Source organism: Gopherus flavomarginatus, chromosome 11 (assembly GCF_025201925.1).
Source record: "Gopherus flavomarginatus isolate rGopFla2 chromosome 11, rGopFla2.mat.asm, whole genome shotgun sequence".
Taxonomy (NCBI): Eukaryota; Metazoa; Chordata; order Testudines; family Testudinidae; genus Gopherus; species Gopherus flavomarginatus.
Genome location: NC_066627.1, coordinates 22878849 through 22902169, shown reverse-complemented (window position 1 = coordinate 22902169; position 23321 = coordinate 22878849). Strand labels below are relative to the sequence as shown.

The 23321-nt window shown below is 54.3% G+C and overlaps 1 protein-coding gene across 6 annotated transcripts in view; it reads right to left on the bottom strand.

Moving 5' to 3' along the window:
* Positions 1-232: 232 nt before the first annotated feature.
* Positions 233-23321, bottom strand: part of SOGA1 (suppressor of glucose, autophagy associated 1) — a 91614-nt gene continuing 68525 nt past the window's right edge. For 5 of the 6 annotated variants that reach the window (XM_050917239.1, XM_050917240.1, XM_050917245.1 and 2 more), the window contains 2 exons: positions 8937-10377; positions 233-7824 (listed from right to left, as the gene is read on the bottom strand). In XM_050917239.1, the coding sequence (XP_050773196.1) occupies positions 7675-7824; positions 8937-10377 (1591 nt within the window). In that variant the 3' untranslated portion in view covers positions 233-7674. Of the gene's footprint in view, positions 7825-8936; positions 10378-10401; positions 12219-23321 lie in introns of those variants that run through there. The other variant, XM_050917246.1, reaches the window with a different exon arrangement.

Genomic DNA, 23321 nt, shown 5'->3' with positions numbered 1-23321 from the left:
GGGAGACCAAACACCCTCCCCCAGCTCCTCGCTCTATCTCCTGGGAACAGTCTGTCAGCTCAGCAACGGAAACACCCACGACCTAGCCCCCAGGATCTACTCAGGGCAGGATGGAGCCAAAAGCAGGATTTTGCCTTTCCCTTGGATAGAGAGGGTGTCAGGGAGCTACTCCCCCTACCAAGGGGTCAGCCAGGCACCTTGCACACATGAACACAGAAGGTAGCTCTGGGGGTTTCATTTCAGAGCTCACAGGCCCTTTATTTTCTATCACACAACACACAATTGTACAGACAGAAGATGGAGTGAGTGCAGAAGCCCCGTCATCAGTGGCGGTGAAACTGCCCTTCATGTGAACGTGGAGCCATGCACAAGGAAGGGGTGAGCACATGGAACCCAGACCCAGACACCAGAGGCTGCTAGGGAAACAGCACCCGGGGCAGAGAAAACAGTCGGTAACAGCCCCCAGCCCGGCCCTATGTGTGAGCTTTGCGGCAGGACAGGCCTTGGAAAAGAGCTCGGCTGGCTTTTCAAACCCCACCGCTGCAGTGAGGAAGAGCAGGGAAAGGCTGCGATGGTGCAGGTGACACGGACAGTGCTCTGCTTGGGAATAGCTTACCAGTCATGTGGCAGGGCTGCAGGGAGAACAGTCCCCAAAGGGCAGCTTTCCTCTCCGCCCCCACCCCGCCCCGCAGGGAGAAAGCCTAATCCGGTGAGATGCATGGGAATGACGTGAAATCAGCACCTCCCTGTACACAGACCCTTTCCCGCAGGAGACACTGGGAAACAGGACATGGCTGGGTGAACCAAACCGGCAGCTGGGAGTTAAAGAAGCCAAATTGGCTCATCTTTAATTTCAAGTATGCTATTTTCAGAATGGCCAGCACCTGGGGCTGCAGCCAACTGAGGCTCAGCTCATATTGAGATTTTGCTCTTTCAAATTCCAAGCAGGGAGATGACAGTGTCAAGTTTAAAGGCTGCGTATTACACACACCATGGTTCAGGGTTGCTCTCTCTGATACCTCCCCGCATCCTTCAACTGACTTTGCTGAAGCAAAGTCCAGCTTCTTTGCATGTTCGTTGGGGTGGGCCATCAGGTGGCCAAGACAGGGCCCTGGGCACATGTCCAGTGCCGTCCCTCCCAACCACAGAGCCGCTAGGTCACACATGGCCCATCACCTCCACCCCATGGCAGAAATGCCCAGCGCTGCTATTTACAAGACAGGACAGACACGACAAGTATCACAAATAATTAAAAAGGCATTTGTAAAAACAAGAAACCACATTCCAAAAAGTAGATTATTTAAAAAAACCCTAGATACCACTGAAAATGCGAAAACCACCCCAACAGAAGTATTTACAGTGGGTGTTATAGACCAATTAACAACACTGCCCCAACCCCCTCCCAGGACAGATTCCCACGCCTGCCAAACGCATGCAAGAACTAGCAAGAGCTGCACTAACAACCAGGCTCCCACAGCTCGTTGTCTGCTGGTAAGACTGGACAATAAGCTGCCTGTTCTGCCTCCTGCTCCTCTCAGGTGAGGATGTGCCCAGACCCTCTCTGGCTCTGCTAGTGGAAGGACACAACAAGACTCACCCATAGTCACCAGGCAGAGTAAGGTGACTTGTGTAGAACCAGCTGGGCCACTGCACTCCCCTCCTGTAACAGAGGTGCACAGAGTGTAGCCTGGGGCTGCTGACAGAGAACAAGGCTTGGCTGTGGTACTGGCATACACCCTGCAGGAGCACAGAGCATGGCCTCACACAGGAGGGGCACCAGCTTCATTTGCACGGCCCCTCTGTTTAAGGGATCAATGCACAAGTTTCTCCTCATCCCCAGGGGTGGGTTCATCCCTGGCTGCGCGGCTGTTACACATCTGGGTGGATTCATCTTCTGGCTGGAATCCTCTCCATGGGTTTGGCTGGCATCTCACATACCTAGCCCCTGCTCTTCTGCAAGCCCAGGTGCTCTCCACACTAGCTGTCATAATCCTCTATGGGGAGGATGTTTGTACTCTCTCCCAAAGCAGTGCAAAGAGCAGCAGGCTGGTAATTGGACTTCATTAGCACCTAATGCAATAGGCATTTATTTTTAGCTTCAGAAATCTGCTGGCATTGGGCACCAAGGCTTCACAATGAAGTGCTGATGCCTTCCAGGGCTCCAAGCTGATAAACACTGGCTCTTTATTAACGGGGTGGCTTACTGGCACTTCCTCCCCTCCCCCCAAGACTCCATTCCCAGCCAAACAGCAGTTCTGTTCCTGGGCAGGATTGCACGACTTGCAAGCTCATAATCCAATTGGTATTTTTAACTCATCTGCTACCCTCCCACTTTAGCTAATTTCATTATTTTTAAAAATTCCTTCAGCTCTAAAGTTCGTGCTGATTTAAACTGACCCTGCCATGTACTCCATTCGGGCCTGCAGCGCATCAGAACAGGTCAAACCAAAAGGAAGGGACGTTTGCAAGACACTTGTAATGAGCAAATAAAACAGCCCCCCTAGGAGCTAGGGTGTCCCAGCTGAGTCTGTAAAACTGAGTAATAGATTCAGCAGGTGCTGTTAGTGAGAAGGCCAGGGCTCCCTGGACAACCCATATCTGCTCAGGGACACAACAGGGCTTAGGGGTAGCTCTGGGGCCTGTATTGTTTTTTTAAATACTGAAGCAAAATGCTGTCAGATACGGCTCCCTGGGCAGGGCAGTGGGTTGAAGAAATGATTTCCCAGTTGCAGGCTGAATTAATTAAAACTCCCCACTCCACACGTGTGTACACACACACACGCTCTCCCCTTGTAATGTTCTCAGAGATCCTGGGGAGGGAAGGCAATCAAAATGCACCAGGAGCCATGATGATAAAATGGGCTAGAAACGGAGTTTACAGCGAGCACAGGGCTGCAGTGGAGGCTGATGCTGATGCACAGCAAGGGGTGGGAGGACCTTGCCAAGGCCCTGGGACCAGCATAGCGGAGCAGCTGGAATCCATGTCTGATGAGGTCAGCTTTTCTCACACCACTTCCAGCACAGCTGGGCTTGGGGAGGGCTGGAAACACAGGCAGGAAAAGGGTCTCCTGCCTCCAGAGGTTGTCAGTGTCAGTCAGAAGCAGCCAGTGCTGAAAGGCAGAAGAAGGGCATGCTCCCACAGCCGTTAACTGGCTCCCCTCCCGCTGCGGGGCCAGGCCCAGCCTGCTCCACACTGCTGGCTTGCTCTGAGGTGAGCTGTACAGCCCAGTCCGAATATCAGAGGAGTCCCCCCGGGGGGGGATTCTAACCTAGCCTGTCTAACTGCTAGGAGACCTGAGCAGAGCACAGTGTGAGGCTTGCTGAAGCGTAACTAACAGCCCTGGGAAGAAGGGGCCGGACAGTTTGTGCTGGCTGTAAACACCCTCACCCACCCTCTGAACTGGGGAAGTGGTTTCCAAGCACCAAGATCAAGCTGACCCTGAGCTTTGCTGTGGCAGGTCACGTGTCCCAGAGCACCCGAGGGACAGCCTCCCATGTCTCATTGAGCATTCCCTGCCCTGATGCAACCTGGACACACTCTGAAGCAACAAGAGACACACGACAGGGCAAGGCTATGCTACAAAATGAAGCTGACCATTGGGTGTCTACACTACAAATCACTTTAGTACGAATGGCACTCAGCAGTGTGAATAATCCACACTCCCAGTGATGTAAGTTACACTGACCTACGTGATGGTGTGGACAGCGCTACATTGGCAGGAGAGCGCCTCCCGCCGACACAGCTACTGCCACTTGCGGAGGCAGGAGTTAAACCGCTGGAGAGCTCGCTCCTGTCAGCTTAGAGCGTCTTCACCAGAAACGCTACAGCAGCACAGCTCCATCAGTGCAGTGCAGACACAGTCCAAGTTGCGATGTCCAGCCACCGCAGTAATTAAACCACCTTTGCCCGTCCACACTGTGCTCCTTGTGGTGAGGACAGGCACTGGTGCCAGGAGTGCTTGCACCAATTTAACTGTCAGTGTAGGGCATTGTGGGAAGGCTTCTGAAAGGCAGCAACAGAGGATCTCAGCAACGCAGTGTCTACATCGACCTAAGTGCTCTACCTCTCGCGGAGTGGAGTTATTGTCAGCACAGCAGGTGAGTTACACTGGTGGGAGCTACATTCTAGTGCAGATGCTGACAGAGTTAGGTCGCTGTGATCTGTCTCTGTTGTGCAGACCAGGGCTTAGAGGCCTGGGGATGGATTTAATTGCAGTATTAAATGCAGCACGAGAAGGTGGGTTACAGACCTTCAATTGCTTTGCCTCACTCACTCCATGGCAGTGCTGCAGCCTCCTGCACTGACAGAGCAAACAGCTTGAAGTGTTTCTTGGGAGGTGCTGGGATCTTTAAGATTCTGAGGCCTGAGGGGACTGTTGTGACCATCTAGACTGGCCTCCTGCCTACCACAGGCAAGAGCTCTTCCCTGCATTAATTCCTGTTAGAACTAGAGTTCTTGGGGGAAAAAACCACAATCCTCTCAGTTTACTAATGGCCAGAGATGGCAAATCCCCCCCAGCCCCGGTGACTGCTCCAGCAGTTAATCACCTCATTGCTGACAGGCGCCTGGCAGCAGAGAGCAGGGGAACAGCTGCGTAGAGCTGCCCTGCCTGCTACCCTGCCTCCATGAGCAGAGCAGCCGCTCAGTACGGCCCAGGAGAGAAGACACAGAAGGGTGCAATAAACGCTGTGTCTGAAGGGGGCTCAGGGAACATGCTGTGATCCCCGGGACCTTCACTCAGCTCTGGGCAAAGTGGGAGTCAAATGTTACTGGCTGGGAAGCTTTAGCAGAGGGAGGCCAGAGAGCTGTCCTGCAGGTCTATGCACTGTGACCCCAAGCTGCCCTCGCCTTTAGTACAACAGGGGAGCCCAAGACCCCCAGAGGCGCTGCTCAGCTCCAGCTGGAGCAGGGCATGCTGGGAGCTACAGGCTCCCTGGGCAGCACAGCCTAGTCAAGCCGATGGCAGCTGCAGTCTGCTCTGGGTTTTGCCCGTGAGCTGTGGCCTGCATTGCCAGCACAAACTGCACGGCCCAGCCTGGCAGATTCTGCTCTGCTGAATCTTCCTTCCTCCCCAGAACCTGCTGCAAAGCTGGTGAAAGCCACAGCAACCTTGCCTTTGATGCTAAGTGAGCCTGGCCCTGGCCCTGGCCCAGGCCCAGCACCTGCTGCTATGATCCCCAGAGGTTCAGAGATATTTAATTAGAGCTCATTAACAGAGCTTGGTCTGAGAGCTCTCCAGGCCATCACCAGGCCAGCCTGGTGCCACATAAAGCTGCCTGGAATAGGAGTTTGAAGGCTGTTTCTGCACCTTTAATACAAAGTCCAGATGCCCCCCTTCCTCTAGTGCACAAGGCCCAATGGAAGGGCAAATAGCTCAGTGGTATCGGTGATATTCTGGAGTCTGTTCCCTGTCACAGCTCACTAAATCCTGGAACTTTTAGTGCTGGGCAACCATAGCAAGCTGGGTGCCAAGCCTCAGGTGAGAATCACACTGGGACAAAGGCAGCCCTGACTCTCTACACCAGGGATTACCCTGGCCCAGGTACTTGCACCACTCTTGTTATGTGGTGGCTAACCCGTGCTAAGGCACAAATGCTTGGCCTGGGAGGCAGCAGTGCAGGTGCGGAGGAAACCCCGTCCCTATGGAGGACACGAGCCAGAATGCAGCACCTACACCAAGGAAGGGAGCAGAAAGGGCTAGGAAGAAGTGAGTGCAGGGGTCCTTGAGGGGCCAGCATGAGCTCCTGGGCAGAAGCAGGGGTCTTAGAGCTGTTTGGCCATTGAGTCAGAGCCAGGCTCCAGGTAATGGTTGGGGAACATCAGAGTGAATGCCAGCTGTGGCCCTGCTGCCCTCTGCCTCCTCCGACCGACACACACACACCTCCAATCGACACCGCCCGTTCGATCTCCCACGACTGGCACAGTCAGACACAACCACAGCAAGCTCCAGGCTATCAGGCCAAACACACAAACAAATAACCCTGAGGGGACCTCTGCGAATTGCATCATAAACCATGAACAAATACCTTAAATAGTGAGAACCAGGAGATCCAGACAACCCTCCGTGTCCAACCAGACCTGCCAGACACTGGGTGGGACACAACCTAAGGAAATGCTGCCACTTTGGCTAGAACCTTGCTCAGACCCAGCTGCGGGGGACCACAGGCCTGGCTCATCTTGTCCCCAGGGTTTCAGCGCTCTCGGCCTAATGCTCCGGAGGGGAGGGGAAGGGAGAACACACAAACATTCATTCACACACACAGACACACTCTCTCTCTCTCTGCTCCTGCACAGCCCCCTGGAGAAGGGAGAACGCGTGCTGTACTTCCTACTAGCCTAGACTCTGCAAGGCTGCTAGGTCCCCTCTCTACTGCAGTCTACCCACCCCCCATTGCATTTTCTCCTGTTCCCATCTGCCTTTGGCTGTGCCTCCTGAGATCAGGCTTTCAGAGGCCAGGCGGCTGCACAGCTTCTGTGAGCCAGGATCCAGCTAAGCGAACCAGAGACAAAGGGAGCCCCGCAGCCACTCGGCCAGCACGCTAGCTCGGTAAGCATTCCAGGGGGGCAGCTTGCTTCAGCCTCCTGCACTGGCCACTCTGGTGCTGGGGTGGGGAATTAAACATTGTTTGGGTGAGGAGAAGGGCCTGAACATGCCCTGTGCCTGCCCCCAGGATCCTCCCCTAGGCATCCTTCCAGCACAGCAAATGAGCCGAGCACAGCAGCAGCTGATGCAACAGCAGGGCAATCCACCCTGGGCTGGGTGTGCACAAAGCCCCCAGGCGCAGGGGAGAGGGGCCGTGTCAGTGAAGGGTGTGCCAATGCCACTCGAAGACAACATGACAAGGGAGGTGACACAGTGAAAGAGCCTCACACACATCAATCAGCTTTATACAGCATGCCTCCCAGGGCGCACCCCGCCAGGGCGCATCCCCGGCCCACAGCCCTGGCTGTGAAGTGCAGTGACAGTATGCCTGCAGCATTTCCTCTGAGCGCTGACCCAGCTGCTCTCTGCGCTCTTGCTGCTGATTCCTCTCCAGGGCGCTTGTCAGCAGCACTGCCCCAAGGAATCCCAGGCTTGGGGCCTTGGCTTTGCCAGCTTTCTAGAGGCTGCTGCAGGGTGGCGGTTCCCAGTTCCCACATCTCAGGGCAGGCAGAATCCATCTCTTCATTCCCCCCACCCCCCACCAGCTGCCTGGGAACGGTCCATCTCCCTGAAGTACAGGTCTCTGAGGAGCCTGGAAGGGCTATGGAAATTGCACAAAGCTCTCCACCCCAGGCTCTGGGGACACCCTCCTCTCTCCTGGAATCATCCTTCCCTTGCAGGAGCAGTGAGGTTGGCAGGCTACTTCCTGGGGGTCAGGAGACACCCGCCCAGAGTAACTTCACCTCCGTCCCTGGAACCAGGTCCAGACATAATGCTGGAAGCCTCCGTTCCCGACTATCCTGCAGCATCTGCTTCTTAAGCGCCCCCATCAGCTGGGGAACAGTTAGGAGACAGATGTGCATGCGCCTGTGTCTCTGCAAGAGCGAGGGGCCCAGTGAGACCCAGCACAGCTCTCTCGGGGCTGGCAGGTCCCGCAGGCTGCGGTGGAGCTGGCACAGGCGGGAAGCGTGCTCTTTCGTCAGGACCGCAGAAAGCAGACACGGCTTAGCCCAGTCCCCGCTGCCCTCACTCACTCACTCAGAGGCCCTGCCTTCTCCTCCGCCCGGCTGGGGTCAGAGGGATGCAGCTTGCACTTGGAAGGGGAGTGCCGCACAGCTGAGCGGGAGGGCCGGGCGAAGCAGGAGGTGAGGGACTGGGAGCTGCAGTCGCATGCTGTGTCCTGCAAAGAGAAAGAGGAGGGGGGGATTAGAGTGTGGAAGCAGGGCTGCCCGGGAGGCACAAGGGGGAGGGGGAAGGAAGAGGCAAGTGGGGCAATTTGCCCCAAGCCCTGCAGGGACCCCTACAAGAATATAGTATTCTATAGTATTGCAACTTTTTTTAATGGAAGGGGCCCCCAAAATTGCTTTGCCCCAGGGCCCCTGAATCCTCTGGGCAGCTCTGGGGGCTCAGGGGAGCGGCAGCTGGGACCAGTCTGGTACCCACTTGAGGACAGATCTCCTTGGGCTAGGTGCAGTGCTAGCAGAGGGGACTGCTCTTATCAGCCATACTGCAGCAACACCCAGCTGGGACCAGGGCCCCCTGGGGTTGCCACTGGGTAAGCCCAGAGGCAGAGTGCCTGTCCCGAGAGCGAGTGCAGGCTGAGGTCCCCCAGACCGCCAGTGTCTTGACCTAGCTCCGTGAATGAGGTTGTGTACCCAGCCCCGCTGTGGGGAGCAGTCTCTGCATGGGAGAAGCCAAGGGCTGAGCCAGTGGGGCCCCTCCAGGCTGCAGCACAAGCCTAGGCTGCTGCTGCCTGAGTGTGTCTGGCTGTCAGATGCAGACAGTGCTACAGCCAACCCACCAACTGCTGCAGGAACAGGTCTGCTCTTCTCACCCCTCCGGCTCCCAGGGTGGAGAGGGGCTGCACTACACTTCAGGCTGGGGAGGAAGCTACCTCCTCTGGTGGGCGCAGAAGCTAAATACGTTTGCTTTGTCAGTCAACTCTGCCCTGAAGTCTGTGTCATTCGCTAGGGTAAAAACAAAGCTGCCAGGGGATGCTGGGAAGGCCAAAAGTATAACTGGGCTCAAAAAAAGAATAAGACAAGTTCATGGAAGCTATGTCCATCAATAGCTATTAGCCAGGAGGGGCAAGGATAAAACCCCTTGCTCTGGGTGTCCCTAACCTCCGACTGCCAGAAGCTGGGCCTGAATGACACGGGATGGATCACTTAATAAATTGCCCTGTTCTGTTCACTTCCTCTGAAGCATCTGGCACTGGCCACTGGCAGAGACAGGATACTGAGCTAGATGGACCATTGGTCTGACTCAGTCTGGCTGTTCTTATGGTCTTACCTCATTGGCTATCACAGATGTGATGTCCAGGTCCCTTGCAGTCCCATCTTTGCTCCCCTGGTTTGGGGAAGACACCTTGGGCTCCTCGCTGCTGCTTTGCTTTGGGAGTTTCTTGTTTAAGCTCCGGGAGACATTTTCAGATGGATGGCAGGTGGGCGGCTGGGAGTGATCCTGCTTTTTGGTGCCATCATCTCCCGGTGATTCTTTCTTCTCCGGGGCAGAAGTGGGGCTCTGAGCCCTCCCGCACACGTTCCTGAAGAACTCTTGCACGATGCCGTATTTCGGAGCTTCTGGCTTGGCCTTGCTCTCCGGACAGCCTGGTTTCCAGATGGACTCTGTACTCCCAGAATGCTCCACAACATTGAACAAGCTGGACAGGCCATCGTTGATGTTACTGAGGACCGGGCTGTCTCTGGTTGTGGTCGACCTAGCCCAGGCCGACCCATTTTGCTTACTCTGATGAAGGTTCCACAGGCTTCTGTCCTTTGAATTGTCGAGCTTGGAGGAAGACCGTCTCTGGAGCTTCGGGGAGCCATACTTGGGAGAACAACAGGGCCGTTCGATCCTGGAGTGGACTTTGTCCAGAGACGAAGAAATTTGTTTGCTACGCACAGACATCAGGGAGGAGCTGCGTGGGGACCAGCTCTTGCTGTGGAGGTTTCCCCGGGGCGTGTCTGTCTGCAGGCCGATGCTCACCATCTGAATGGTCTGGGTCCCGACAGTTGTCAGCCCCATGGTCTGACTGGAGGTGCTCTTCACTTTCCTCTCCAGTGAGCTGGAGCGGATGGCCTGCCGCACGCAGTTGGTGATCTCTTTCATGTCGTCGCTCATGTTGCCAGAAATCTCAAAATCATGCAGGGAGGCTGGGAACCTGGGGCCGGAGGGCCCAGCCTTGTCAGCACTGTGGCTGTCCAGCAGCTCACGGTGCTGCTTGGAGAAGTTGCACAGCCACCTGCTGTACGTGTTCTCCGAGCGGTCGGATTCCTCCAGCTCTGTTGGCTTGGCCATTGTGAACAGGAAGCCTGGCTCAGTCATGATCTTCCCCTCCTTGTTGTGGATTAATGGCGCCTCCAGTCTTCGCACCACCGGAGGGCTGTAATAGATACGGATCCCGGTCTTGTCTGGTGCCGTGTAGCTCCTCTGCATTTGCTTCTGGGCCGGATCCTGCCCAGAGAGGTTGCTTGCCCATGAATAATCCCATGAGGAAATGTCCAGCTTCTCTTTTGCCAGGCTCTCAGGGGCAGGTTGCTCTGTAGTCACATATGTACAGTTTTTGGGGTGGACTCCTGCAGGGTCTGTTATGCCATTAGGCAGTAGCTGTGTGGCTGGGGACACCTTGCCTCGTGCTTGGTCAGCGATCACAGGGCTGGACCTGCCTGGAAGGTAGGGAGAACAGTCGAGCAAGCTTTCAAACTCGGACATCGAGGAAACAGACTTCGTCCTAAGTGGAGAGAAGAGGGGAGTGGTCAAAACACATGTGGGAAAGGCGGGTAAAGAACTCCAGTGATGGCGGCTCTTTGAGAGGCTGTGGATCCCACTGTAAGTACACAGGTGCCCCATGCATGAGACTAGAGTGTTTGAAATAACAGTGTCTGTTGGGCCTGCGTTTGTTCCCCGTTCCTGCTCATGCTCCAATACAAGGGCCCACTGCGAGCCTCCCACTGTACCCTTGCAACTCAAAGCCCATGCTCCCGAGGGCTCCGAAAAGCGAGGTTGGGCCGGGATCCATGCTGACAATGACATCTCCAAGAACCGCAGTTCCTGCAGGGTAAGTACCCGTTCTTCCTTCTTCAAGTGTGCATCCGTGGATCCTGCAGTAGGTGACTGGCAGTTCCCTCCCGGGCCATGGGTGTGGGGAGTTTCAGCTGCATCACTCAAACAAGGATTGAATCAGAGACTCACAGCAAGGTAGGGCTGGCAGGGACCTTGAGGGGTTATATAGTCCAGCCCCGTACACTGAGGCAGGACCAAGTAAAACCCAGACCACCCTTGCAGGTGTTTGTCCAACCTGTTCTTAAAGACCTCCAGTGTGGGCATTCCACAGCCTCCCTGGGAAGCCTGTTCCAACACTTAGCTACCCTTACAGTGCTGATTACTTCTTGTCCTATCTTCTGTGAACATGGAGAACAATTGATCAGACCTCTCTATCACAGTCCTGAACATATCTGAAGACTGACTAAACATGGCCAGTTCTTTTAACCTTTCCACATAGGGCGGGTTTTTCTAAACCTTTTGTTTGTTTGTTTGTTTGTTTGCTCTCCTCTAGACTCTCTCCAATTTGTCCACATCATTCTTAAAGTGTATTTCCCAAAACTGGACACAGTACTGCAGCTGAGGCCTCACCAGTGCTGAGTAGACACCTCCCATGTCTTACATACCTCCTGTTAATACACCCTAGAATGATATTAGCCTTTTTTGCAACTGCATCATGTTGTCCAATATTCAATTTATGATCCATTATAATCCCAGATCCATTTCTGAAGTCTCACTGCTGAGCCAGTTATTCCTCATTTTGTATTTGTGCGTGTGATTTTTCCTTCCTAGGCGAAGTAGTTTGCACTTATCTTTACTGAATTTCATCTTTTTGATTTTAGACCAATTGATCATGGTCATTATGAAGTCTAATCCTGTACTCCAAAGTACTTGCAACCCCTCCCAGCTAGGTGTCACCTGCAAATTTTATAAGCATACTCTCCACTCCATTATCCAAGTTGTGATGTTACTGACATGAACTGTGACCATATAAATCATTGTAGCAACCAGGGTCCTATGGTTGCATCAGGTCCTGTACAGAGGAGGTCAAGTGGGGTGTCTATGGAAAGATTGTAGTTTGCTGGTTATGATTATGCTGTCTGTCTGTGTGTATCATTTTTGTATCTGAAGTTATGAATATTGGCTATGTACTTTTATTTCAATGTGTTTGATTCTAAGTAGCCTCAGTGAAGCATTTGGTCAGCTTCTTGAGAAAGGACTATTCTCAGTAAGTGCCCAATCAAGAAACACTTAACTGACAATGGACTTTGGGGAGTCGCCAATCCACATCTGAGCTTTCCTGGGAACATTCAAACTAACATGTAAACAATGGCATCAGCCTGCAAAAAGCTGAATCATTCATGGACATGTGACTTGCCCAGGTGGCTACAAACTCCATCTTGTTGCTGTGACTTTGCACAGAAGAACAAAGGGGTTTCCGTCCACAAGAGAGAGAATATAAAAGGCCCTGGAAGCCTCTCCATTATGTCTTCAGCTGGCTCTCCAACCCCAAGAGATGCCTGAAAGAAACTGGAACAAAGGACAGTAACTATGGGGGTGTGAGTGATTGCTGGACCCAGACTAGGAAGGAGTCCAGTCTGTGAAAGAAGCTTATTGAAACATCTCTGGGGGTGAGATTTCACCTGTAATCAGTTTCTTAACGTATTAGGCTTAGACTTGCGTGTTTTGTTTTATTTTGCTTGGTAATTGACTTTGTTCTGTCTGTTATTACTTGGAACCACTTAAATCCTACTTTTTATACTTAATAAAATCACTTTTGCTTATTAATTAACCCAGAGTAAGTAATTAATAACTGGTGGAGCAAACAGCTGTGCATATCTCTCCATCAGTTACAGAGGGCGGACAATTTATGACTTTACCCTGTATAAGCTTTATACAGAGTAAAATGGATTTATTTGGGGGTTGGATCCCATTGGGAGCTGGGTATCTGGGTGCTAGAGACAGGAGCACTTACTAAGCCGTTTTCAGTTAAGTCTGCAGCTTTGGAGGCATGGGTCAGAACCTGGGTCTGTGTTGCAGCAGATCAGCATATCTGGCTCAACAAGACAGGGTTCTGGAGGCCCAAACTGGCAGAGAAAACAGGCTCAGAGGTAGTCTCAGCACATCAGGTGACAGTCTCAAGGGGGTCTCTGTGAACAAACCTGTCACACAAGTCATTCATTAAAATTTTTACTAGTACGAGAACAGGACAGACACCTTGAGGTCCCCACTAGATAAGCTCCCCTAGTTGGACAGTGAACCATTGAAAACATCTGTGAGTACTGTTTTTCAACCAGTTGTGCACCCACCTTACAGTAATTTAATTTAGACCACATTTTCCTAGGTTGCTTATGAGAACATCACATGGGATTGTGTCCAAACAAGTCATACTAAGATCAAGATACATCACATCTACTGCTCTCCCCCTCCCCCAGGCCAGTGACCCTGTCAAAAAACAGCTCTTCCAAACTCGTGATCTGCTCTAGCTGCCATGTCAAGGACATAATGTTTAGCAAAAGTCAGTGGGTTGCTCCATGTTCCAGCCTTGCCAATCTCAGAGAAGGCACATTCCTGGAGCAGGCAAAAGACAGTGCCTGTGCCTTGGTGGAGTGTGTGGTGACGTATGGAGGGAGAGGCTCACCAGCCATCCGCCAGTAGATGGAAATGCACAATGGAATCCATTTAGAGATTCTCTGTGGCAAGATCGCATGGCCTTTCAATGAGCTGGGGATAAATACAGAGAGGCCTGGTGCCTGATGGGTGTTAAGTCCTGTTAAGATAGCAGAGAAAAGCTCTGTCCACAGCCAAGGTATATGGCTTCTCTTCCCTCAGAGTCAAGGGGGATTTGGGAAGGACACTGACAAGGCAATTGACGGGTAGGTGGAATTCCGAAGCTGCCTTGGGGATGACGGGGGGATGCTGAGCACCATCAGGTCCATATGGAAAGATGTGTAAGGCAGCTTGGCCATGAGGGCTTGCACACGGATCCGCAAAGGGACTTGAGCATTGCAATGCCTCACTTTTCAGCACCCAGAAAATCACTGCCAAGGGCCCAGGCTCCCTATGCAAGGCATGGCAGAGCCAGGTACCTCAAAGTGGGACTCACAGAAGCCAGCACACTGAGCAGTGAGCCGCCTAAGCTAACTCACGGGAGATGCTGACCATGAGAGGGTGTGTCCTAAGCCCACCCCCCTCACAGAATTTGGCACCTATGGCTGCTTGTGATCCTGGAGCCAGGCACCATTCACACTTAACTCCACACAAGTGAGATGGCTCCTCCCTCATAACCTTAGCCCAGTGATTGAGGCGCTCACTTGGCATGTGGGAGACCCCAGTTCAATTCCCCCCATTGCCTGATGGGGGGAGTGGATTGGGATGGGGTTTCCCATCTCTTGAGTGAATCTCCTAACCACGGCTAAACTTTATAAAGGGGTCCTTCTCCTCTGGTCACTGGGTGTGGAGTTAGGCATGCTCTGGGTCCACTAACCGGATTGGGCCCTGCAGATGAGGTAAGTGTGACCCTGGCCTGAAGGTTGTGCTGGGGGTTAGGTGTGAGACAGACATTCAGATGCCTGCCAGCAGGGAGGGGTGCATTGCCGAGGAGAAAGGCTGGTACCCTCTGTTGTATTGGTGTACTTGGGTTGCCTTGGATGGTAGGATGGCTCCACTGTCTTGATGGAGGCTGAGGACAGTATGGGATTGGGGCGTAAACCCCAGGGAGCACAGGATGGCCTTGGAGTCTTAATGGGTGTAGAGCGCCATCTGTCCACTCTGTGCCATCAAAGGACAAGGCTCAGTCATGGCCCGTTCCTCTCTGGGGGTACCCGATGCCTAGGGCCACGACACTCAGTGCATTGTCATAGCGGTGGCCATAGACCGAGCTGCAGTGTCAGTGGTGTCTGTCACCAATGTAAGGCCATTTTGGCCACCAACTGGCTGTTCTTAATGACGTCCCTGAGCTGCTCCCTGTTGCTATGCAGGACCTTTGAGAGGAAGGGGGCGACCCAGTACAGCCCAGCAATTAGCCGCATTCAGCTGAGGCAGAGTACGACTTTCTCCAAAAGAGCCTTCAGGGTCCTTGTCCTTAGGGATGCTCTTACTCAACTGAGACTGTTCTTGTACCACTGACATGGCTGGGGAAGCCTGGGCTGGGGTGAGCAGAGACACACTTGAACCCTGTCAGAGACTTCACACAGAGTGTTACTGTGGCAGACATCTGCCACAAGGCCCTGGCCAGACCAACGAGTCTCTCATTCATGGAGAAGAGAACCCTGGCTGGACCAGAGGTTGACACAGATGACAGAAGAGAGGCCTCTCGGCCGGAAGATGGGGTGACAGTGCTCCGATGAAGGAGCAGCAGATCCCCTCTGGAGGCGGCACTGGTGTTTATTATCAGAGGGGTAGCCGCGTTAGTCTGGATCTGTAAAAGCAGCAAAGAGTCCCGTGGCACCTTATAGACTAACAGACGTTTTGGAGCATGAGCTTTCGTGGGTGAATACCCACTCCGTCAGATGCATGTAGTGGAAATTTCCAGGGGCAGGTATATATATGCAGGCAAGCTAGAGACCTGCATATAAATACCTGCCCATGGAAATTTCCACTACATGCATCTGACGAAGTGGGTATTCACCCACGAAAGCTCATGCTCCAAAACGTCTGTTAGTCTATAAGGTGCCACGGGACTCTTTGCTGCTTTTACTGGTGTTTATGGCACTTTTGGTACCGGGGACTGAACTGGTGCAGGCAGGTTCTTCAGCAATGATGAAGGTCCTGGCATCGATGCTGAGGTACCACCGGAGTCCGCCTCTGACACGGGCTGCTCGTGATCAGCAGCCCTCAGGCTGTGCGGGGCATGGTGGTTTTATCCCCAGGGGCTATATGTGGTCTGTCTTTATGAGAGGACACCGAGCTCCACCTGGAGTCTGCCTCTGTGCTTAGAGCTTCCTCTTGGTGTGACTTGAGAACAGGAAATGGTGCCTGATTTGGTGCTGCAGTGAGTGTCAGTGGGGGCCCCGGAGCAGGGACCCTTCTCAGCATTTTCTCCTCCATGCTGGTCTTTGGCACTGTGAGTCTGCTAGACGGGGCACTGGATAACACTTTCTTCTAGCAGGGCTCTGGGCACGATCCTCAGGTTTTGATGAAACTCCACAGATTGCTCCAGAAGATGGGCCTTCAGCCACGTCTCACAACTTGGGAGTCCTAGCCCAGAACAACAGGTACTCCAAGCCCCTGCTCGGTATGTGCGACTCTTCTAGATACCTGCCAAACCCAACTTTCAGTGGGGAGTCCTTCGCAGGCTGGCCAGGGCTTGACGCCCTGAGGTTTCAAGTCCACCACGTTAAGTAGCTGTGTCCGGGGCGGATGTCCGGCGGGCTCTGACACCATATTAAGTAGCTGCATCCCGGGGGGGGGGGAGGAGACGAGGAGGATGTCCAGTGGGATCTGACAGCCAATACTCAGTCCAGACAGGTCGATGTAGATCAGGGGTCGGCAACCTTTCAGAAGTGATGTGCCGAGTCTTCATTTATTCACTCTAATTTAAGGTTTCGCGTGCCGGTAATACAGTTTAATATTTTTTAGACTGTCTCTCTCTATAAGTCTATATATTATATAACTAAACTAGTGTTGTATTGTAAAATAAACAAGGTTTTTAAAATGTTTAAGAAGCTTCATTTAAAATTAAATTAAAATGTTGATCTTACACCGCCGGCCCACTCAGTCCACTGCTGGTCTGGGGTTCTGTTCACCTAGGCCGGCAGTGGGCTGAGCGGGGCCTGCGGCTGGGACCCCGGCTGGCAAGGGTCCAGCAGCCAGAACCCCAGACCGGAGCAGGCTGTGTGGGGACGGCTGCTGGGACCCCAGACTGGCAGTGGGATGAGCAGCTCAGCCCGCTGCCACTTAGGGGTTCCATCCGCCGGCTCCTGCCAGCCAGGATCCTGATTGCCGGATCCACTCAGCTTGCTGCCAGTCTGGGGTTCCGGCCCTGCCCACATACAGTGGGTACCTACCTTCTCCCTGGTTCTGGCCCATTCTCTTCCCCTCTCTGCACTGAGCTGAGGGTGGGAGTGCACTGAGCACAGGTCTGGGGGTGAAGGGTCTGGCCAGGAGCTAGAATGAGGAGTGGGGGGCTCAGGGTTGGGGCAGGAGGTCTGGGTGTGGGGCACTTACCTGGGCAGCTCCCATATGATGTGATGTGTGCAGGTGGGAATGTGGGGCGGGGGGGTGCAGGAGCTCTCATTTGGTGCTCCGGATGGGGGTGGGGATGTGGGGCAGTGCATCGGGTGTGGGAGGGGCTGGGGGTGTGGGGGGGTGCAAGAGTCAGGGCAGAGGGCTGGGGGCATGTCAGGGGGGTGCAGGTGTCAGGGCAGGGGGGCTGGGTATGTTTGGGGGGTGCAGGTGTCAGGGCTGAGGTCGTGGGGTGTGTGTGAGGAAGTCAAGCAGAGGTCTGGGTGTGTATGAGGGAGGTACAGGGCCAAGGGCAGGGGCCTGGGGTGTGTGGGGAGGTGCGAGGCTCACGGTAGAGGGCTGGGTGTGTGTGTATGGGGGGGTCAGGGCTCAGGGCTGGGTGACTGCTCCCCTCAGAATCCCCAACCCCCTCGCTCCTTGACCCTGCCTACCCCCTCCTGGGACCCTTGCCCCTAATTGCCCCCCAGGACCCCATCCCCTATCTAAGCCTCCCTGCTCCTTGTCCCCTGACTGCCTGCCTAGGACCCTACCCGTCCTCTGACTGCCCCAACCCTTATCCACCCCCCCACCCCCAGACAGACTCCTGGGACTCCCATGCCCCATTCAACCACTCCCTGCTCCCTGACAGGACCCCCAGAACTCCTGACCCATACAACCCTCCCCCTACTCCCTGCCTGCCGCAACCCCTCTCCACATCTCTGCCTCCTGACAGCGCCCCCACCCCGAACTTCCAACTCATCCAATCCCCCCAGGTCCTTGCCCCCTGACCACCCCCTCCAGAGACTCCCCACCCTAATTGCCCCCTCCCCCAGGACCCTCCTTGCTCCCTGTCCCGACTGCCCTGACCCCTATCCACCCCCTGCTTCCTAACAGACCCTGGAACTCCCATGCCTCATCCACCCCCGCCACTCCCTGACTTCCCCCCTCCAGAGAACCCTCCCCTTATCCACACCCCCCCGGAATCCCACCCCCTATCCAACCCACCCTTCTTCCTGTCCCTTGACTGCCCCCACCCCTTATCCACCCCCTCACCCCGTACCTTGAGGCTCCAAGCAGAGCCAGATATACTACCCCGCGGGAGCGGGCAGCCCCGCCCCTTAGAGTGCCGCACGCACAGCAGCATGGCTCCGGGTGAGCGGGGAGCGTCTTTCCCTCCCTGTGGAGCCAAATGCTACCCCACGGGAGTGCGCAGCCCCAGCCCCCAGAGCAAAGCGTGCGTGGCAGCAGGGCTCCAGGAGAGGGGAGAAGGAGGGAGGGGGCCGGCGGCTTGCTGCACTCGGCCCGGTGCTCCAGCCCGGGACCGCAGACCCTGCGGCTTGCCATGCCGGGCAGGATTTTTAATGGCTCGCATGCCATCTTTGGCGCACGTGCCATAGGTTGCCTACCCCTGATGTAGATCATGGCAGTCATAAGTGGAAGAATCGGAAGAGCTCTCACCATTTGTAGAAGATTTTTGAGATCAGCCAAAGCTAAGAACTAGCAGGTCGGACACCTGCCAGGTTTCATCTTTGTGCTGCAGGTGGTGAGAGGGATCTGAGGGAGGGTCATGGATGCCCTGCCCTTTATGGGAGCATGTGTAGGCACACGGGAAGACATGAGAGACTCTGCTTGTCAAACAAACTCCGGCCTTGTGCATGAGACACACGCTCCCTGCAGTGGGATCCACACTGACACATAATGCAACAAACCCCTGCTGCTTCTCCTCGAGCTGTCCAACAACATTCGCTAGCCAGCAGAAAAAGAAGGAGCCCAGCCCAGCAAGCCTCTCTTGGCTGCTCACGAAGATGAGGGCCTGGACCTGTTCTGGGCTAGGATGAACAGCTAGGCCCCTCCTGTTCTCCCCACGGCGCTGGCCCAGTGCTCCCGATGGCTTTGCTTTGCTAGCCCTGGCTCCAGCTCTCTGACATACAAGGCCAGCTACCGCCCTGGGATTTGTTGGAATGACGGCTTCCATAGGCGCCGACTACGTGGGTGCTCTGGGGCTGGAGTACCCATGCACGTTAGGAGCTGGGTGGCATCGCAAACTCACGCCTGCCTTTCATCTGAAAGGAAGAGGGAGACAGAGACCCCCCAGGCTCAGCCCTTGGGCTCTGTTGTGCAGAGCTGCTCCCAGGAGGGGGTATCGGTGCACGCTCCAGCTCACAGGGCTGGGTGAAGATACTCACTTCCCTGGGGACCTGAACCTGCGCACAGACAGGGCATCACACCCCAAAGGGGTGAGCTCTGTATGCCTCCAGGTCCACCCAGCACTGAGCAGAAAGGGGGCCCTGGTCCAGCCTGGGCCTCTGGGCGGTGCTGTCAGACACCTGTGCTAGCACTGTGCCAGCCCGAGAAGGGGCGCTGCCCCTAAGGGGACACTGGACTGGGATTCACTCTCAGGACTCTGCTTGGAGCGTCAGCGCCATGTTTGTGCTAGGAAACACCAGAGCCGCACGCATGGGCACTCTGCCCTTGTGCAGCACGGTGGGGTTCTCAACCTGAACTGACCCCCTGGGCTAACCCAGAACTTGACAACACTCAGCTACCGATGGGTTTCTCTGCAGGGTCATCGGGGCCCCTGGGCTTTCTATAGCACTGCAAATGAATGGTCCCACCCACGCTTGCCTGTCCACGCTGGGGAGACCCAAACAATGATAGGCACTTCCGGCATTCTTCCTGGCCCTCCCACCCCAACCCCACTTGCTTCCTCTAGGACAGGGGTGGCCCAACGTGCGCCTGAGAAGGAACAAGAATTTACCAATGTGCATTATCAAAGAGCCACAGTAACATGTCAGCAGCCTCCCATCAGCTCTGCTCCCCACCCTGCCCCCAGTGTCTCCCACCCGCCAGCAGCACCTAACCCTCCATCCCTGCGCCTCCCGCCCACCACGATCAGCTGTTTTGTGGTGTTCAGGAGGCGGGGGGGAGGGGGGAAAGAAGAGCAAGGGCGCAGCAGACTCAGGGGAAGGGGCAGGGGAAGGAGTGGAGTGGGGCCGGTGGCAGAGCCAGGGGTTGAGCAGTGAGCACCCTGTAGCACATTGGAAAGTTGGCACCTGTAGCTCCAGCCCCAGATTCCGTGTCTATACAAGGAGCCGCATATTAACCTCTGAAGAGCCGCATGTGGCTCTGGAGCTACAGGTTGGCCACCCCGGGGTAGGAAGTGACTCTGCTGAGCAGCCTAGTTTCTTGCTACGTTTAGTGCTCGCTCCACTCCAGGGAGTTCACACTGGGACTGATCTGACATTATCCTGCAATTGGAGAGACGAGGTGGGGGAGGGAATAGCTTTTACTGGACCAGCTTCTGTTGGGGACAGAGAAGAGCTTTCGAACACACAGAGCCTTTCCCAGTCTCGTAGCAAAATACAAGCTGGAACAAATTGTTTAGCGTAAGTAGTTAGCACACAATCTAAGCAACCATTCAAGGTGAAGTGGCTGTTCACACTTTTGCAGACATAGGACAAAAAGGGGGTTACTGTGTTAGTTTGTTGTAATGAGCCATAAATCCAGTGTCTCGGTTCAGTCCATGATTTTTAGTGTCTAGCAGAATTACGCATTTAAGCTCCCAGGCTCGTGTTCTGAAGGCGCTGTGCACGTTTCCTTGGAGGATGAGGACTGAGAGGTCAGACCCAGCATGATCGCTTTGGGAGAAGGGTTCACCCACAGGTGACAGGGTGGTTTTGTCTTTTATCAGGATGGGTAGCCGTGTTAGTCTGGATCTGTAAAAGCAGCAAAGAGTCCTGTGGCACCTTATAGACTAACAGACGTTTTGGAGCATGAGCTTTCGTGGGTGAATACCCACTTCGTCAGATGCATGTAGTGGAAGTATCCCACTATTTCCACTACATGCATCCGATGAAGTGGGTATTCACCTATGAAAGCTCATGCTCCAATATGTCTGTTAGTCTATAAGGTGCCACAGGACTCTCTGCTGCTTTTGTCTTTTATTGTTTTCTACCCACCTTGTCTCTCTAATACCCTGGGCCCAACATGGCTACAACTACACTGCATGCAATATCCTGGACAAACTTTTTGGAATTAAGATAAACCTTACTGAATTAAGGGCATCACCAGGGAAACAGACTAACAAACTCTAACCATATACAATAAGAAACTAGACAATTTGCAAGGTTGTGAGGCTACAACCACACAGAGCTCTGATTCTGGCCACGGGCGGGGAGAAGGAATTGAGCGGGGTCGGGGTGGTGCTGCCTGAGCCAGGGGAGGGGCCACAGACACAAGCACTGCCCCTCTACGGGTACTGCTAGACAAAATCCCGGGCTCCGGCAGACTGGGCACGCACACACCCAGCTGCACTAGATGGCTGCATCTACTTGAAGAACCACCTTACTGAATCAAGTTTAATACCTCCCCGTTGTATGAAAATACAAATGTTTGAGTTCTAATGAGGGCTTTAAAGACCAGGCAGGCAGGATTAATGCAATCTCAGGGAGATATCTGGGGGGAGGGATAGCTCAGTGGTTTGAGCATTGGCCTGCTAAACCCAGGGCTGTGAGTTCAGCCCTTGAGGGGGCCACTTAGGGATCTGGGGCAAAATCAGTACTTGGTCCTGCTAGTGAAGGCAGGGGGCTGGACTCAATGATCTTTCCAGCTCTAGGAGATAAATAAAATAAATAATGCAGATATACCTATTAACTTCAAAGGCCTTATGGGAACAATACATGTGAAAGTGGATTTCCTAGGAAATATTTGGAGGTCAGGGGAAGGCAAAGGCTCCACCTCAAGTCCAGGCTTCTGAAGCTGCACTTTGAGCAGAGACCCACTATCAGGTTGGTGACCTGCTCTGGGTCTCCTCAGAGAGCGTAACTGGATAAATGAGTGAGTGGCGTGCTCAGGTTCGAGCAAAGAGGGTGGGGACCTTGAAGCCACAGGAAAACTTCTGGGACAGCAAAAGGACTGTTCCTGCCAGAGCAATTTGGCAGCTGGGTGACCTCTGGTAGGCCTGTCTGCATGTAGGTTCTTTCATTGTTGGTAAGCGGTTTTCTCTGTAATGCTTCTACCTGACGAATGAAATGTGCTGGCTTACAAAGGCCTGGGTGGTAACTAATACCTGGGGCAATCACACACTGCACTGCCTCAGAGGAGAGAAGCACCACAGGCCCGCTTAGGGAATAAGACCATGCAGGCAGGGGGCCATTCAGCCTGAAATACCCTGCTCAGAAGGGAGAGAGGTGCGGGTCTCCAGCCAAGAGAGGCTGCGGCTAGGGAGCCTAGAGAGGGTGCCCTTGCCCTGAATTGTGACCCACAACCATCTAGCTAGATGGGAAGTGGCTGCTCTCAGGGCTCTTGTAACTCACCAAATGAGAGAGCAAACCCAGAGGAGTGGCTAAGGCAGCCACAAGCTATCACTGGCGCAGCCCCAGCAGCAAAGACGCTGGAGAGCGGGGAAAACCCAGAAGCAGCAGAGAGAGTCTGACAGATGAGAGCTAAAGAGGTGCCAGGAATTACAAATGCGGTAAGAAGCCTACAGCCCGGATGAGCCGAGGAAGATGAGAACACAAATGACCTGCCGCTGGGGTCATGCCAAGGAATCATTCCAGTGTGTGCTGAATCCCCTCCGAATGCAGTTGCTCTGGGCATGTTTCCTGCATGGCTAACAGGCTCTAGATGGGCTGGATTACACAGCTGGAGCTGTGATCTCGAGGCGCACACCCAGTATTTATCGCTGCTCACTCTGCTGGGCCGTTGTGCAGTTTGGTGAAATGCTGGGTGGGCTAACAAGCTGCAAGGAAGGGCTCTACACCAACCCAAGCTTCCTGTCCTCAGGCAGGATTTATGGCTACAAGCCAGCACAGCAGTACATGCAGTGGGGGGGGGGAGCTACCCGGTGTTGGGTGCCCCTTGCTGCAGGGCACACCACCTTGGCACACCCCACCCAAAGCAGGTGTCTTTTGGGGGGAAAATGAGCATCAAGTTTAGACCTTCAGGAGGTGCCCAGAGAGACCACCCATGATCAGCTGCTGGTGGAACCAATAAGATTTGGTCCTCAGTGGCTAGAAGAGCCAGGAGTGGGCAGAAGCCAATCAGGGCCCAACAGTCAAGATGAAAAGGGCTGGCTGCCTCCTCCAAGTGTCCAGTTCTGGGTGAAGCTGGGATCTGTCTTAACCTGAAAGCCTGGCCTGGCCCCTCACTCTGCCAGCACTGTTCAGCCTGAGTCAGCGAAGAGACTGTTCTGGGTCAGGTTATGCCAGCCTGCCTGGCCAGCCTGCCTTGAGTATCGTTTGGTTGTATAGGGGCTTGCTTTCAGGTGAATCGGACACAGGTAGGTCCCTGGGAGAACATGCTCGGGACTGGGAGCATGGAGCAATGGCATGTTTGGGGGAGTGCTGGCTGAATGCGGGCTGGAAGCAGGGTTCAGGGGGGTCATAAGCCAAATCCTACAAGTCTGTTTGCAAGGACTGGCCGCAAACCCACCCTATGCATTCACCTTTGGGTTCAAACCTGAGCATC